The sequence below is a fragment of the Doryrhamphus excisus genome, linkage group LG5 (genome assembly GCF_037039965.1).
Source record: "Doryrhamphus excisus strain RoL-2023G ecotype Guam linkage group LG5, RoL_Dexc_Guam_v1.1, whole genome shotgun sequence".
NCBI lineage: Eukaryota > Metazoa > Chordata > Actinopteri > Syngnathiformes > Syngnathidae > Doryrhamphus > Doryrhamphus excisus.
Genome location: NC_136361.1, coordinates 13,572,274 through 13,586,547, shown reverse-complemented (window position 1 = coordinate 13,586,547; position 14,274 = coordinate 13,572,274). Strand labels below are relative to the sequence as shown.

General features: G+C 51.4%; 2 protein-coding genes across 5 annotated transcripts; one reads left to right on the top strand and one right to left on the bottom strand.

Annotated features, from left to right (window-relative positions):
• Window positions 1–394: 394 nt before the first annotated feature.
• On the top strand, window positions 395–10,250 carry dennd4b (DENN/MADD domain containing 4B). 4 transcript variants are annotated; one of them, XM_078790741.1, is made up of 27 exons: window positions 395–541; window positions 1,751–2,086; window positions 2,156–2,411; window positions 2,482–2,551; window positions 2,624–2,793; window positions 2,871–3,112; window positions 3,183–3,249; window positions 3,346–3,404; window positions 4,824–4,968; window positions 5,048–5,223; window positions 5,294–5,394; window positions 5,460–5,675; window positions 5,748–5,893; window positions 5,958–6,091; window positions 6,162–6,276; window positions 6,350–6,685; window positions 6,755–6,899; window positions 6,974–7,343; window positions 7,412–7,676; window positions 7,739–7,843; window positions 7,911–8,086; window positions 8,153–8,291; window positions 8,352–8,591; window positions 9,045–9,141; window positions 9,225–9,390; window positions 9,449–9,507; window positions 9,574–10,250. In XM_078790741.1, exons 2-27 carry the CDS (start codon window positions 1,770–1,772, stop codon window positions 9,717–9,719), a joined length of 4,458 nt encoding a protein of 1,485 aa, XP_078646867.1. In that variant the 5' UTR covers window positions 395–541; window positions 1,751–1,769; the 3' UTR covers window positions 9,720–10,250. The 4 variants fall into 4 exon arrangements, with proteins under 4 accessions (XP_078646867.1, XP_078646864.1, XP_078646865.1 ...); XM_078790740.1 differs by adding an exon at window positions 1,515–1,611 and having other exon boundaries at window positions 433–541; window positions 9,449–10,250; XM_078790738.1 differs by having other exon boundaries at window positions 9,449–10,250.
• Window positions 10,251–10,339: 89 nt separating this feature from the next.
• Window positions 10,340–14,247, bottom strand: aldh5a1 (aldehyde dehydrogenase 5 family, member A1 (succinate-semialdehyde dehydrogenase)). The gene is made up of 10 exons (XM_058052848.2): window positions 13,875–14,247; window positions 13,674–13,757; window positions 12,655–12,825; window positions 12,401–12,517; window positions 11,775–11,918; window positions 11,562–11,705; window positions 11,343–11,501; window positions 11,106–11,269; window positions 10,985–11,043; window positions 10,340–10,923 (listed from the first exon to the last, which is right to left on the bottom strand). Exons 1-10 carry the CDS (start codon window positions 14,154–14,156, stop codon window positions 10,712–10,714), a joined length of 1,536 nt encoding a protein of 511 aa, XP_057908831.2. The 5' UTR covers window positions 14,157–14,247; the 3' UTR covers window positions 10,340–10,711.
• Window positions 14,248–14,274: the final 27 nt, after the last annotated feature.

Below are 14,274 nucleotides of genomic sequence, written 5' to 3'. Positions count from 1 at the left end.
GAAGTGCGTGTTCATGTTGAAGTCTTTGTCATAATTGTAATAAGCAGGGAATGTCACGTATCTTGTAAATACGTTTGCAAAAGCAGCTACCAGAGATTTATAAAGAAGCTGTAACTTGACATTATTTTGCAGAAAATAAACCCAAGTGTTTATATGAACTATTCTAACCAAGTTTTAACATTCAGGGTGAAGCTCGTCGGTTTGCTGCTGCGTCAGGCACACGCAACAGTACCGCTCCTTCAAAATAAAGGTATAATAAAAACAAAGCGTTGTGGTTGAACTGTAAAAAGAGTAAATCATGCCCATTCATCATTCAGCTCATCTCACAAACATTAAATGTTAGTTTTCCATGGGTTTCAACATTCGTTACCGGACACACCTTTTATTTTGTTAAAAAGCGTGGGCGGAAGCGAGAGCGACACTGCTGCTGTCTTGACCTCTTGCAGCGATTCACAGATCAAACATGGACGTCACATGTGAGCCAATGACCTAAACATGATCGTCGCTGTCTTCTGTGGGACGAACCAGCAAATAAGAGCAGGTAGCGCACCCTCACACACCCACACTGGAGAGGCCACGGTCATCCGATACACCGACATGATATCATTGTAAAGCCGCGGGCCGCTTCGGTAACACTAACAGCACGTCGTCTAACGGCCACGACTGAGAGCCTTTTATCGTCCGCGTTCTTCGAAGCGGGAAATGTACAGCCGCACCGAAATGTCCCCCTTCAGGAAACCAATACGGTATCTACACCAGTGGAGTCAACATGGCTGAATGGGACTGATGGTCCCCGATGTCAGCTGCTGTCCGCTAAAGGAACGAGCCGTCTTGCTTTGTGACGTCATGCGTTTATTTCCGGACCACAGGTTGGGATGCTCGATGTCCTCGGCCTCCTCCCGCTCTTCATCATCAATTTACATTTCCGGGTTGTGAGGCTGCTCTGGGTTGTCCGATAATGGAACTCGGGGCCTTCTCCTCCCTCATCCGCATCATTTCACATTTCCGGGTGGTGACGACTTAATGTGGTCTCGTGAAGGATGAGATGACACAAGAACATGTTTGGAGAACATGTCATGTACACGTGCACGTTATAGCGTGTGTGTATTCGAGTTCTCTTGAAGCAGGCACTCTAAAAATAGTAGCACGTGTTTAAACCTTAGCTACCCCCTTTCAGCTGTCCTTTTGCTGGTGATGACAACCAAATGTTCGCAACTCTGGTGATCATGTGACCCCGTAGCAGGTGATGTCATCACTGACACCATTGTTCACTGGTTCACACAGGGGCATGTGTGCTAATAACAAAGGAAGCGTTGTGTTTGAACTGCGAGTTGGGAGGTCAAAAAAATCAACTTAATGTCACTGGCCACAGCAGACGGCATTAGGCAGGTTCAAACGCCATTAGATACCATCAGACATCAAAGAGGATTACACGTCATCAAACCACAGCAAGGAGAGCAGCAGAAGATGCCGCAGAATGGGTCACATGATCAAGTTGTGCTTGCATCACACAGGAAGATGAACAGGAAACAGCCAGATTGTGTCCTTCCTGTTTGCCCACAGACCTTTGACCCTTCTGGATCGTTCAGTTCCTCCTCCCGCGTTGCTGTGGTGACAGGCCACACCCTCACAGAAAATAAATACAAAACATGATTGCATTCTTGTTAATTGACTAAGATAATGTTACTTAAAACGACGTCTAGTCCAATGGAAGTACAAGCTATGACTTTCTGTTCCGCCTTGCCATCAGAGACGGGACGATCAGCGGCATGACAGAGGAGAAATGTCCCCAGCTGGTGGACTACTTTGTGGTGGCGGGACTCGACCCCGCAGGGCCCTGGAGACCCCTAGACGACGACGCCAAGACAGTCTCCTCACTACCGTCACCAGGCCGGGCGGTAGAACCTGTGACTGACCTGGCGGTGATCGCTCGAGGGCTGGGGGAGGAAGTACCTGAGGGCTTCACATGCATCGACAAGTCGCTGGGTGGACACTCGGCCGAGCTGACCGCCGGCCTCATCAACAACCCCCACCTGTACCTGTGCTACAGAAGAGGGCGGGACAAACCCCCCATCCTGGACCTAGGGTGAGTCCGCTAGTAAGTGTCTCACTAACAAGGGAGCTGCTAACAGCGTTAGATGATGTTCCACCGCAGGGTGCTGTACGAGGGCAAGGAGCAGCTGAAGTCGGGCTGGTACGTCATCGACACCACGCCCTACAGTCGTTCAGCCAATCTGAGCTCCGGCGCTGGACCGGCGGCGCACCGTGTCTTCCTGACATACCGGCGCGCTTTGGACTCGCAAGGCCTGCACTCGCTGGGCGTGACGGACATTGGCGTGATGCTGCCCAGCAAGGGTGAGGTGGCGCCACACACTTTCTGTCGTGTGGACAAGAACCTCAACATAGGCATGGTGAGTGCCACCAGGAACACAGTCATCAATCATGGCAGACTGTGACACACATGTGTGTGTGTGTGTGCAGTGGGGGGCCGCTGTGTTTGTGTGCTACAAGCGAGCCGTCGCAAAAGCCAACGCTTTGGTTTATGAGGCTGGTGAGTCACGGCATACAATCAACATGGCGGTCATATGTATGTGAGTTGTGTCACATGACTACCACACTTCAGGTCTGCTTAGCCGCTACCCTGAAGACGACCAGGAAGCCTTCCCCTTGCCAGAGTCAGTGCCCGTCTTCTGTCTCCCCATGGGCGTGGCTGTAGAGAGCTGGCCTCTGAACGCCAAGTACCAGCTGCCAGTCTTTTCCACCTTTGTGCTCACCTCTGCCTCCGGAGACAAAGTGGGTTATGCTTTTTTTTTTTCTTCAGCACCATGAGATTACTTGTGAACCTTTTCCTGTCTACCCCGCCCTTGCAGGTGTACGGCGCTGCCATTCAGTTCTACGAGACGTTTCCAAGGGAGGTTCTGTCAGAGCGACAAAGCGTGCGACTCGGCCTGCTCAGTGTATTGGACCGCCGACCGATTGCAGAGCGCACCCTGCAGGTGAAGAAGAGCATCTGTGTGCTGTCCCACTGGCCCTTCTTCACCGTCTTCCAGAAGTTTCTCACCTTTGTCTACAGATACTCCATCTCTGGTCCACATGTCCTACCTTTGGAGAAGTAAGTGCCACTTCCTTCACCGCAATCCTGTTAGAACTTTGTGATGATAAGTCATTGGTTCATCCTGCAGACACATCTCCAGCTTCATGCACAACGTTCCCTTTCCATCCCCCCAGCGGCCTCGCATCCTTGTTCAGGTACAGTTTGGGTCTTCAGCCTGTAGCATGTCCACATCATCAACATGTCATGAGAAGGTCAAATCACATGACCAAACACAAATGTGTGTTTTGCAGTTGTCCCCATATGACAACCTTCTTCTGTGCCAGCCCGTCTCCTCACCGCTACCCCTCAGGTCACTTCTCACACGCACACACATACTACTATTATTGCTATAGATATTAGTTTTTTTAATTATTAAATCATAGTAGTACTACCAATTTTATTATTACTATTTGCTAATAGTAAAGTTTTTCTGTTGTCAGTTAGCATTACCAAAATTATTCTTATTTGCGAAATGCGAAATAATATTTACAAAGTTATGACTTTTGCAAAGTAAAACATTTACGTATGTATAGTATTTCAGTATTTGATAGCCTTGAATCAGGTTGGTCGGCCGCCTTGCTGGCATACACCATGTCACATCTGCCCACTCATTTTCTATGAGATTGTCTTTGTGATGACCGCTCCAAAACATTGACATTGTTGTCCTTCAGCGACTTTGTGACTGACTATTATGGTGATAGTTTTAGGATCGTTGTCCATTTGGAAGACTCAGGCTTCAACTTCCTGTCTGATTGCTTGGGATATTGCTTCAGTATTTCCACATAATGTTCTTGCTTTGTGATATTAAGTGCAGCAGTTACACAACATGATGATGCTTCTTTTTGCTCCATGGTCCTTGTGGCCGACCACTACGTCTCAAAGAATTAGGGTCTTTGTCCCGTTTGCAAACTATAATCTGGCTTTTTTATGTTGCTTTGGGAGAAATGGTTTCTTCTTGGAAGAGTGGTCTTTTAGCCCTTGTCTGACTGTGGATAACAACACACTCTTACCAGCGTCAGGCATCATCTTCACAAGCTCTTTAGCTTTGGTTCTGGGGTTGAGTAGCCCATCCTCTTCCTGAACATACGTACGATGGCTGGACATTCCCATGGTTGTGCTCGCGGAATGAATGAATCAGTGCAGGGGCGACACGGTGATCTAATGGTTAGCGCGCAGACCTCACAGCTAGGAGACCAGGGTTCAATTCCACCCTCTGCCATCTCTGTGTGGAGTTTGCATGTTCTCCCCGTGCATGCGTGGGTTTTCTCCGGGTACTCCGGTTTCCTCCCACATTCCAAAAACATGCTAGGTTAATTGGTGACTACATATTGTCCATAGGTATGAATGTGAGTGTGAATGGTTGTTTGTCTATATGTGCCTTGTGATTGTATGTATGTACCCCACCTCTCGCCCGAAGACAGCTGGGATAGGCTCCAGCACCCCCGCGACCCTCCTGAGCAAAAAGCAGTGAATGAATGAATTCAGTGCAGAAAAGGGTGTGCATTCCTATGCATTCCCAAACACGGGAAACAGCGACACCTGATGATGGTGATGCCAATTTACGGACAGTTTCATTTTCACGATAAGGTGGATACAAGACAGTCACATTAGTTTATCTGATCACATATGCGCCAACATGAGGCAGTAAACAGGCAATTCAATTTCCTGTTCATAAAAAAAAAAAGACTATGAGAGTATGTACCAGTACCTTGGCGTATGTGTTTGGCAGTGGGGCGAGCTTCCTGAAGCTGCTGCAGAATCTGGGTGCAGGGAATACATGCACGCTCCTGCTGGCTGTGCTGACAGAACACAAAGTTCTACTGCACTCACTGCGTCCTGACGTGTTGACGGCGGTCAGCGAGGCACTGGTGTCCGTAAGAGAGCAATGTCCTTTTTTGTGAGCTCGGGGGTGGCAGGTATGCCTGAATGACGTGTCGTCATTCCTGCTTCCAGATGACGTTTCCACTGCGCTGGCTGTGTCCGTACATCCCGCTGTGTCCTCTCCAGATGGCAGAAGTGCTGCTGGCGCCGGTGCCCTTCATCGTCGGCGTACACTCCAGCTATTTCGACTTCTACGACCCCCCTGCTGACGTGGTGTGTGTTGACCTGGACACCAACACTGTGTTCCAGTGAGTGCCGCCACACGCAAGTTGGTTTCCTGTAGCAAACGTTCCATGCACCTTCCTTGTGGTGTCTCAGATCTGACGACAAGAAGCCATTGTCATGGCGATCGTTACCAAGGAAACACAGCAAGACTCTTTTCAACACCCTCACCAACCTTCACAAGACGCTGGAGAAGAGTAAGTACCGAAATGGCTGCCCTGTAGCACCTTGTCGTCGTCACATGACCTTCATTGTGCCACAGTTTGCTACCCCAGCCAGGAGGAAGCAACGCTGGAGTTCCTCTTGACAGATTTTGACCAGATCTACCGGCGCCAGAAGCAGCTGGAGTTGGAGATCCAGGAGGCCTTTCTGCGCTTCATGAGCTGCTTGCTACGAGGTTACCGCTCCTTCCTGTTGCCAATCACACAGGCCCCCTCTGACACTGCCACCGACTGCAGCTCCCTCTTCAACCTCCAGGGTGCGCTCACTCTCACATTGGAAGCATCTGCACGTGTAGTGCTTGTCTGACTAATCTGTCATTTTCCATTAGGCTTCCTGAAGTCTCGCGAGCGCACCCAGCAAAAGTTCTTCTCACAGCTGACGCGGACGCAAATGTTCACGCAGTTCATCGAGGAATGCTCCTTTGTCAGCGAACGCCACGTCTGCCTTGAGTTCTTTGATGAGTGCGTCCAAAAGGTCAGCTCTCTCGCTGCCGTCTAAGCTAACATGCTAAGCGGTTAACGAGGAGGCTTGTTGACAGGTGGACGTGGAAAAACCGGAGGATGTGCGGCTTATCGACCTGGACGAGACTCCCTGTGGAGAACACACGGTCTTCATCATGCCGCCAGAGGAACCACAGGAAGCTGATGGGTCAGAGTGCCCCGCCCTCTACAGGTGTGGCGAAAATGATCTCAGCTCGTCTCACGGTCACAAGCATTCTGTGACACTTTGCTCTCATGTCCAGTTATGAGACCTTCCCCACCTTGAGGGCGGAGCTCTTAGATCGTCCGCAGGACCAGCTCCGTGTGCCTGCCAAGGGCAGTGCTCCCAGCAGCCCCGCCCCTCGACGCACGAAACAGGTATGTCAGTCGAGCGGCTGCCGAAAGTGATGAGTGATGTCACTATAATGTGCTCCTTGGTTGCGTCCTGCAGGAGATCAAGTTGGCACAGAAGCGCGCTCAAAAGTACTCAGCAGTCGCGGACATGTGGTCCAAATGTCTTCTGGGTCATATGTATGGCCTGTGGTTCATCTACCTGCCCACTTACGTGCGGGCGCAGAGCGGCAAAGTGCGCGCGCTGCATGCTGCCTACGACGTGCTCAAACACATGGAGAACCGCAAAGTGGTCCTGCCAGACGAGGTGTGTTACAGGATCTTGATGCAGCTGTGCGGTCAGTACGGGCAGCCCGTCCTCGCCGTGCGAGTCCTTTTGGAGATGAAGAAGGCAGGAATCATACCCAACACCATCACCTACGCATACTACAACAAGGTAGCACATAAACACATACATGCTAGCGTGGCAACAGTGATGAAAGATCATTCCTCACGCACGCCTCAGGCCGTCCTGGAGAGCAAATGGCCATCAACCAATCAGGGTGGACGTTTGCGTTGGGCCAAGCTGAGGAATGTCCTACTGGCAGTCGCCCTCTTCAGGCAGCCCATCAAACGACGCCACAATGGCGGCTTGCTGGGGCCAAATCCAGGTCAGAACACGCCCATACTCAAATGTCAAAAGTTCTGTCATCAAGGTGACCGCTTATGATCGACTTCATCGTAGGACAAGCAGTGACGGATGAGCCCAGCAGGTCCCGCCCCTGCTCTTCTTTAATTCGTCAGGCCAGTTGGAGCGGCTTGAGCGAAAGCTCCAGTCACGAATCTCTGACAGGCTTCTTAGCGAAGAGCAACAGCCTGAGCAGTGTCAAGACACCGGCCGAGCGTAAGACACGAGGGGGGGCCAATTCGTTTTCAACAGAGATCAAAGCAAGCAATAAGACGGTAGCAGCAGGTGCTGCTAAACCCCCTCTGGCGTGCAGAGACTCCACGTTAGCCACATCGCCCCCTGTTGGAACTCTGGTGCGCCGCAGTCAAATCTGCCTGTCGTCCTTCTATGCTGAGTCGGCAGAGTTGGACTGCGGTTATCATCCGAGGTAGCAAAGTCACCAAGGATGGACGATAAAATGTCAGCATGCTCTAAGCTCTGACCTCACACCCACAGGGCGACCGTCACAAATGCGGCGGTGGATGAGAATGACAACAACGTGTCCTCACCCAGCAGAGGCCTGGCAGGAAAGCTCCAGCAGCTCCTCACGCCGACACGCCACAGATCAGCGGTACGACGGGCTGCCAGTGTGGATGAGAGACGAGGAGGAGGAGGAGGGGCGTCGGGACGAAGGGTGTCGGAGCAGCGTCAGTCCAAGAAGTCACAAGTTGCTGAAACACTGCTGAAAGCCAAGGAGCGTCTGGCCAACGCCACCTCAGAGGTTTGACTCCACCCACAATTCGACATGTTCTTATTTGATGGTGGCACGCTTCTCCCCGCCAGAGTTCACTCTCGGTCGGAAGTGACCTGGACTTGGCGGAGACGGCCAACGCAGCGTACCCGCTACGCAATTCTTGGGATGCCAATCAAGAGGGGGCGGGGCTTGAGGTAAGCTACAATTGGGTGCCCTCTCACTAATCACCTGTCTCTAAGACCCACCCTTCTCCATGGGCAGGTGTTGATGTCCAGCTGCTCGCGGTGTCGCTCATGCAACTCGCTGGTGTATGACGAGGAGATCATGGCAGGATGGACTTCGGACGACTCCAACCTCAACTCTTCCTGCCCGTTTTGCACTGCGTCCTTTGTGCCCTTCCTCAACGCCGAGATCAGTGACCTTGGACCCGTCAGTAGGTATGTGGCGCCACCATGCGTCTTTCCTCTGTCTGTGTCAAACTTCACTTCCGTCTTTGTTTGCAGTGGCGAACGCAGCAAGTGGAATGCCGAGGATGAGGTGGAGAGTGCTGGCGGATCCCCCAGTGGCAATGGGACATCACCGCCGTTTCAGTGTAACGGCGCGGGGGAAGACGTCCCCTCCGAAGCCAGCATGAAAACCACGGTAACCGCAGTAACGCTCAACCGAACCTCCTTTTTGCTGATGTTCTGCCTCCCCTTGTAGTCCTCGACTGGGGGCGTGGCCCCACAGGTGACCGTGGCCTACGTGAGCCCACTGGTGCTGCGGAAGGAGCTAGAAAGCCTCCTGGAGAATGAGGGCGAGGCGGTGCTGGCACAGCCTCAATTCCTGGAAAGCCACTGCATCATCTTCTGGAACCTTCTGTGGTTCTTCCAGCGCCTCGGCCTGCCCAGTCACTTGGTGCAGCTCATACGGGGCTCACCTCTGCTCAGCCCATCCCTGCAGGTAGCACACCTCCTACTGGCTGTGAGTGCTATTAGATGGGGGGAGGGGGTCACAGCAGCACTCGCTGTTTTCATGTCAGTCTAGATTTGGCGCTAGTTGTTTTGGACTGAAAACTCTAACGTGCCCCTCCGTTGTCACATCTCCTCGCCACAACTCACTGCTCCTCACCTTACCCTCCCGACAACAATGGGAGTTGTAGCTTACCCCCAAATAGCCCAAACAATGACAGCTAGTCAATGTCCATTTGATGGTGTGATTGACAGTTGTTTTCTACCTCCCACAACTCAATCACAAGAAGACCCACGCAATAAAACTGATTTTACAGAAACTGTAAAGTTACAGATTAAAAAATGTGATTAACACGATGAAAAAAAACACACTAAATGACAAATTAATCACAATTAATGTTATATTTTAACATCCCCGTCCTAGTAAGTGTGTGTCTCTCATCAGTCAGAGGGCGTGGCGCTGAGGGTGAGGCTCCTCTGGGACACGTTGACCCCGGACCCAGACACCTGGCCCCCCCTATACGTGCTCTGGAGGCTCCACAGTAAACTCACACTGCACATACTGCATGGCCCGCCGCTGCTGATCCATAACCCCGCCAATTCTACTTCCCCCTCCCTCCAACAGGTGGCATTCCAATGCGAAGCTTCCGATGGCGCCGCCACAATCACCCATTTACACTGTCCTTCCTGGAGGAGGTCCTACGCTGGGTGGGCATGAACGAGGTCCACAAGGCCATAACCCTTTTCCTCGACACGCTGGCCAAACAGCCAGTGCCGCCACGCCTACAGAGGTGAGATGAGGCTCCGCCAACTTACGCTCCACTGTGTCATCTTGCGTTTGTGTTGTAGGAGCGTATACCGCGAGTTCCTCTTCCTCACACTGGCCGCCATGGGCAAAGACCACGCCGGTAAGACCTGTGGTCCAAAGGATGTCGTTGCGCTGCTAACGCCGTCTCTCTCGCTCTCATCCGCAGCCGCCTTCGATAAGAAGTACAAGGCGGCGTACTCGCGCTTGGGCAGCGTTCTAGGAAAAGACGAGCTTCGCAGGAAACGAGCTCAGCCTCCCAGCGCCAAGGCAGTCGACTGCAGACGCAGCTTCCACCCACCGCTGGAGTGCTGACTACCCAGCATGCTCTGCTGCCACCCTCTGCTGGACTACGACGCCACTATCTTTTGATGTCCAGAAGACGTCATAATAGGAGAACGAGCTGTGACCTCCTGCCGAGCATGGGTGGAGAAAATGGAGAACATTTCGGACAGTGTCAGCCATGTTGGTTGGGGTCCAGAGTGATAAAGATGGCCGACGTCAGTGGGCCGCAAGCTGAAAGGATGGAAAAGTGTGACTGACTTCCTCCTCGTTTCGTTTTGCTTGGATACACTCAGTGCTGCCTCCTTAGTCCTCAATGATCCTTCTCTCATCAGGAAGTTCTGACGTTGTCACGTCACCCTCAAAGTTTACATTGTTGGGAGGAGACACGGTTGGGTCTGAGCGTGCTCGCTTCATCACGTGACACTGTTCAGTTCCTGTCATTTTAAGTTTACGCAATTATGCAGTATTTCACTCCCACAAAAAATGTGTTTTGCTTCCATGATGTTTGCTTTGCCTCGATGTTTGCGTATTTAAATAAACTCACTGTCGTCTTCTCACTAATTTATTCATGGAAATGTTTTTTTTTTTTTACAAAAGAAAATAAATGTCAACAAATCAACATTTTTTTTAGACTCTGCTTACCACTGTGCTTTTAGATATGAAGTTAAATAATGACATGAATATAAAAATATTATTGTACAAAGATCACAATAACTACAATTTTCATATGGAATTACATGCTTTTTCTTGAGACAGCGACATTAAAACAAAGCGGGGGCCAAGGCTTGAAAGCGTACCAAGGCGATTAAATTAAAAGGACATTTTTCCATGCTTAATAAACTCTACTTGACGGCCATCCAAAGTTAAATCTGTAAACGTTGTCCTCTGATTGGCTGTTGGCACCGCTACATTTGTCACCAAACAGATGCTAAGTTAACTAGCCCGCTACAGGGCTAACTTATAGCAACAAAACAATAAGAGACAATGCTATTCTGAAAGCTAACGCTAATTAGAACATGGCACTAGACTTTAAGGCCCCCCATGCACACGTACTTGACCTCCAGGTACTCGTCCACGCCATACTTTGATCCCTCGCGGCCCATCCCTGATTCTTTGACGCCCCCAAAGGTGGCTTCTGCCGTGGAGATGAGGCCCTCGTTGACGCCCACCAAGCCCACTTCCAACGCCTCGGACACACGCCAAATCTGACTGATGTCCTGTGAGTAGAAGTAACCTGAAAGCAGAGGAGCCAATCAGGACCGATTGGAGATCCAACCCGAATCTTTGCTTCTCACCTGCCAAACCGACGTTGGACGCATTGGCGAGGGCCAGCGCTTCCTCCTCCGTGTCAAACCTGCGCAGGGAAACAGCAGTGCATGCGTCATGGCCGTCACGTAACAAGGCAGTGGCGCTCACCTGATGACGGGCACCAGCGGCCCAAATGTTTCCTCCCGTACACACAACATGTCGGCAGTGACATCCACCAGTAGGGTGGGCTCCATGAAGGAGCCGTGCAGGCGTCGGCCGCCCCTCAGCACCTTGGCCCCCTGCGACACGGCATCATCTATCTGCTGGCCCACCTGGGAAGAAGGGGTACAGAGGTCATGTGGCGTGAAGATGGCTCCGCCCGATCAGTCAATAACCTGATTGGACCTTTTCAGCCGCTCTGGCGTTGATGAGCGGCCCCTGCGTAGTGTCAGCCTCGCTGCCATGGCCCACGCGCAACTGGGCGTCCATGGCTGTGCCCAGCTTGGCCACAAAACGCTCGTAGACGCCGTTCTGTACCAGGAAGCGGTTGGAGCACACGCACGTCTGCAAGACGAGAAGATGACAGTCAACAGTGTGACGCCGCGTTACTACACCATCCCTCACCTGTCCAGAGTTCCTGAATTTGGACCCCATGGCTCCATTCACCGCCTGGTCCACATCCGCGCTGTCAAACACAATGAAGGGCGCATGGCCTCCTAACTCCATGGAAACCCTCTTGACAGTGTCGGCGGCCATTTTCAGCAACATCTGACAGCAACACGAATGAGTGTCCAATACTGTTAGCATTAGCATATTAGCATGACGGCCCCATCTTACTTTGCCAGTGGCAGTAGAGCCCGTGAAGGAGATCTTGGCCACAAGAGGGTCCGTGCACAGAACCCGACCCACCGATGCCGCCATCTCTCTGGAGCACGGAACCACGTTGAAGACACCCGCTGGAATCCCCGCCTGCTCTGCTAGCTGCAACCGCCATAGCACCACACAACAAGTTAGCCATCTTACGTCTCAAAAGTGTCACAGGCACTTGGTCCCCTTTGTCCCCTCAAGTGCAGATAGCCTCTGGAAAAGTTTTTTTTTTGTCCAACATTTATACAAGAAGCTCCACCCACCACACAGGTATTTACATGCAGAATTACTATTGCAAAATCATCATTTGGGTAAAACTAACGCTTGGTGAATTCTAACACTACATTAAGCTAACACAGACAAGAACTAGGCTACAACTGGACTAAAGCTACCACAACTTAAAGGGGACATGCTGTATTATGTTCATTTTCAGCCCTAGAAATACTTCATGTAGACTAGAACTGGACCACTTAAGCGCTGCTGTAAAGTGCAGAAGCTAGCAGCCTACGCTTATCAGATGAGCCACACTGCTGTCCATGCTTAGAGGTTGAGTTGTGGCTGTCAAGTTAAGAGGAAGTAGTTCAGTGATAGATGACCTCAGCCAGAGCCAGCGCTGAAAGGGGCGTGTCCTCTGCAGGTTTGAGCACAGCAGTGCATCCAGCCGCCAGCGCCGCACCGACCTTCCTGGTGATCATGGCGCTGGGGAAATTCCACTGTTGCCAACACAAAAGCAAACTTTAGTTAGCATAGCCTAGCAGTGGCATTGGCATTTTGTGTTGTTTTTGGCCCAGCAACATGCTAACGTGCTAGCACCCGGCCTGAAAGAGCGATCCACGCAATGACAGCTTACCGGTGTGATGACCGAGGTCACGCCAACTGGTTGCTTGAGGAGGAGGATCCTTCGGTCCTTGATGGGCGGGGGCACCACATCGCCGTACACACGCCGAGCCTCCTCCGAAAACCACTCCAAGAAGGAGGCGGCATAAGCGATCTCACCAAGAGATTCTTTGAGGGGTTTGCCCTGAACAACACCGTACGTCAAGCTAACACGAGTAAACTAGAACTGGAGTCCGTTGCACAAAACTAGGATAAGGGATGGAGCCGGGATATTGTGTAATCCTATTTTAACATATCCGTGATCCAATTAAACAAGTTGTTACATAATTTAATTTGTGTGTCCATGATAGTTACCATGGAGATTTATTCTGTGGAGCTCAGGTCCATGATCTATTTAATCTCATCCATGATCAGCAACCACCATTGATGGAAACCAATAGTTAATCCACTTTGGATAGTAATTGTGATCATTTCAGCAGCAGTAGTTGATACATTTCATTTCATTAATTAATCCATGTATGGGGCGGCACGGCGGACGAGTGGTTAGCGCGCAGACCTCACAGCTAGGAGGACCAGGGTTCGATTCCACGCTTGGCCATCTTCTGTGTGGAGTTTGCATGTTCTCCCCGTGCATGTGTGGGTTTTCTCCGGGTACTCCGGTTTCCTCCCACATTCCAAAAACATGCTAGGTTAATTGGCGACTCCAAATTGTCCATAGGTATGAATGTGAGTGTGAATGGTTATTTATCTATATGTGCCCTGTGATTGACCCTGCCTCTCGCCCAAAGACAGCTGGGATAGGCTCCAGCACCCCCGCGACCCTCATGAGGAAAAAGCGGTAGAAAATCAATGAATGAATCCATGTATGCTCATCCTGGTGCTAGGATCTTTGTGCAACCAATTAGCAAAGATGCTATTTTTTGGATTGGCTAAATTCAGCTCATTAATTTATCCAGAATGTCTGAATCCTACTTTGGTGCAACGGGCCCCTGGACTAGAACTAGACTTGCGGTACACTCGGAGCACACTCACACACTCAAAGGTGATGAGCCTAGCCAGGTGATCTTTGTGCTGAGTCATCAGATTGAACCACTTCCTCAGCAGCAGGCTCCTCTCCTGCAACAACCAATCACACGTTATGTTTTACACACATGACTAGACGCCGCCGATTGAATGCTGGCTCCTTGTTGTGTTGTGCAGTTTTCGTGACGTCACAAACGGCGTGTGACCCACCTTGGCAGTGTACTGCTTCCACTCATAGAAAGCAGTGTACGCAGAGTCCACGGCTCGCTTGGCGACTTCCGGCCCGCAGTCAGACACCCTGGCTATCTCCACTCCGGTGGCCGGGTCCAGGACCGGGAAGTCAGAAGGCGCCGAGACCCAGTGGCCGTGCACGTAGCCGCTTGTACGTAGCAGTTGAGCGCTCACGTCCAGGCTGAAGCGGCGGCGAGGGGTAGCGGTAGCGGTAGCGGCCCTCAGCCGCTGAATTAGGGTGGCAGTCCTGGCAGACGTCATAGCGGTCGGCACGCTCTGTCTGTGCTCGCAGCTTCCGGTCGGTTTGAACCAGTTCTCCGGCACGTCGATCACGTGACAAGGCACGCACACAATTGACTCCCGCATGCGCAGAATACAC

Excerpts from the sequence above, each read along its gene's own strand:
- aldh5a1 (XM_058052848.2), bottom strand. The coding sequence starts at position 14,156 with ATGACGTCTGCCAGGACTGCCACCCTAATTCAGCGGCTGAGGGCCGCT. Across the intron at positions 12,826-13,673 it reads GGCTCATCACCTTTGAGTGT|GGCAAACCCCTCAAAGAATC; the intron begins GTGAGTGTGCTC and ends GGTGTTGTTCAG. Across the intron at positions 12,518-12,654 it reads TGACCTCGGTCATCACACCG|TGGAATTTCCCCAGCGCCAT; the intron begins GTAAGCTGTCAT and ends TGTTGGCAACAG.
- dennd4b (XM_078790738.1), top strand. The coding sequence starts at position 1,770 with ATGACAGAGGAGAAATGTCCCCAGCTGGTGGACTACTTTGTGGTGGCG. Across the intron at positions 5,224-5,293 it reads GACACCAACACTGTGTTCCA|ATCTGACGACAAGAAGCCAT; the intron begins GTGAGTGCCGCC and ends GTGGTGTCTCAG. Across the intron at positions 8,087-8,152 it reads GACCTTGGACCCGTCAGTAG|TGGCGAACGCAGCAAGTGGA; the intron begins GTATGTGGCGCC and ends CTTTGTTTGCAG.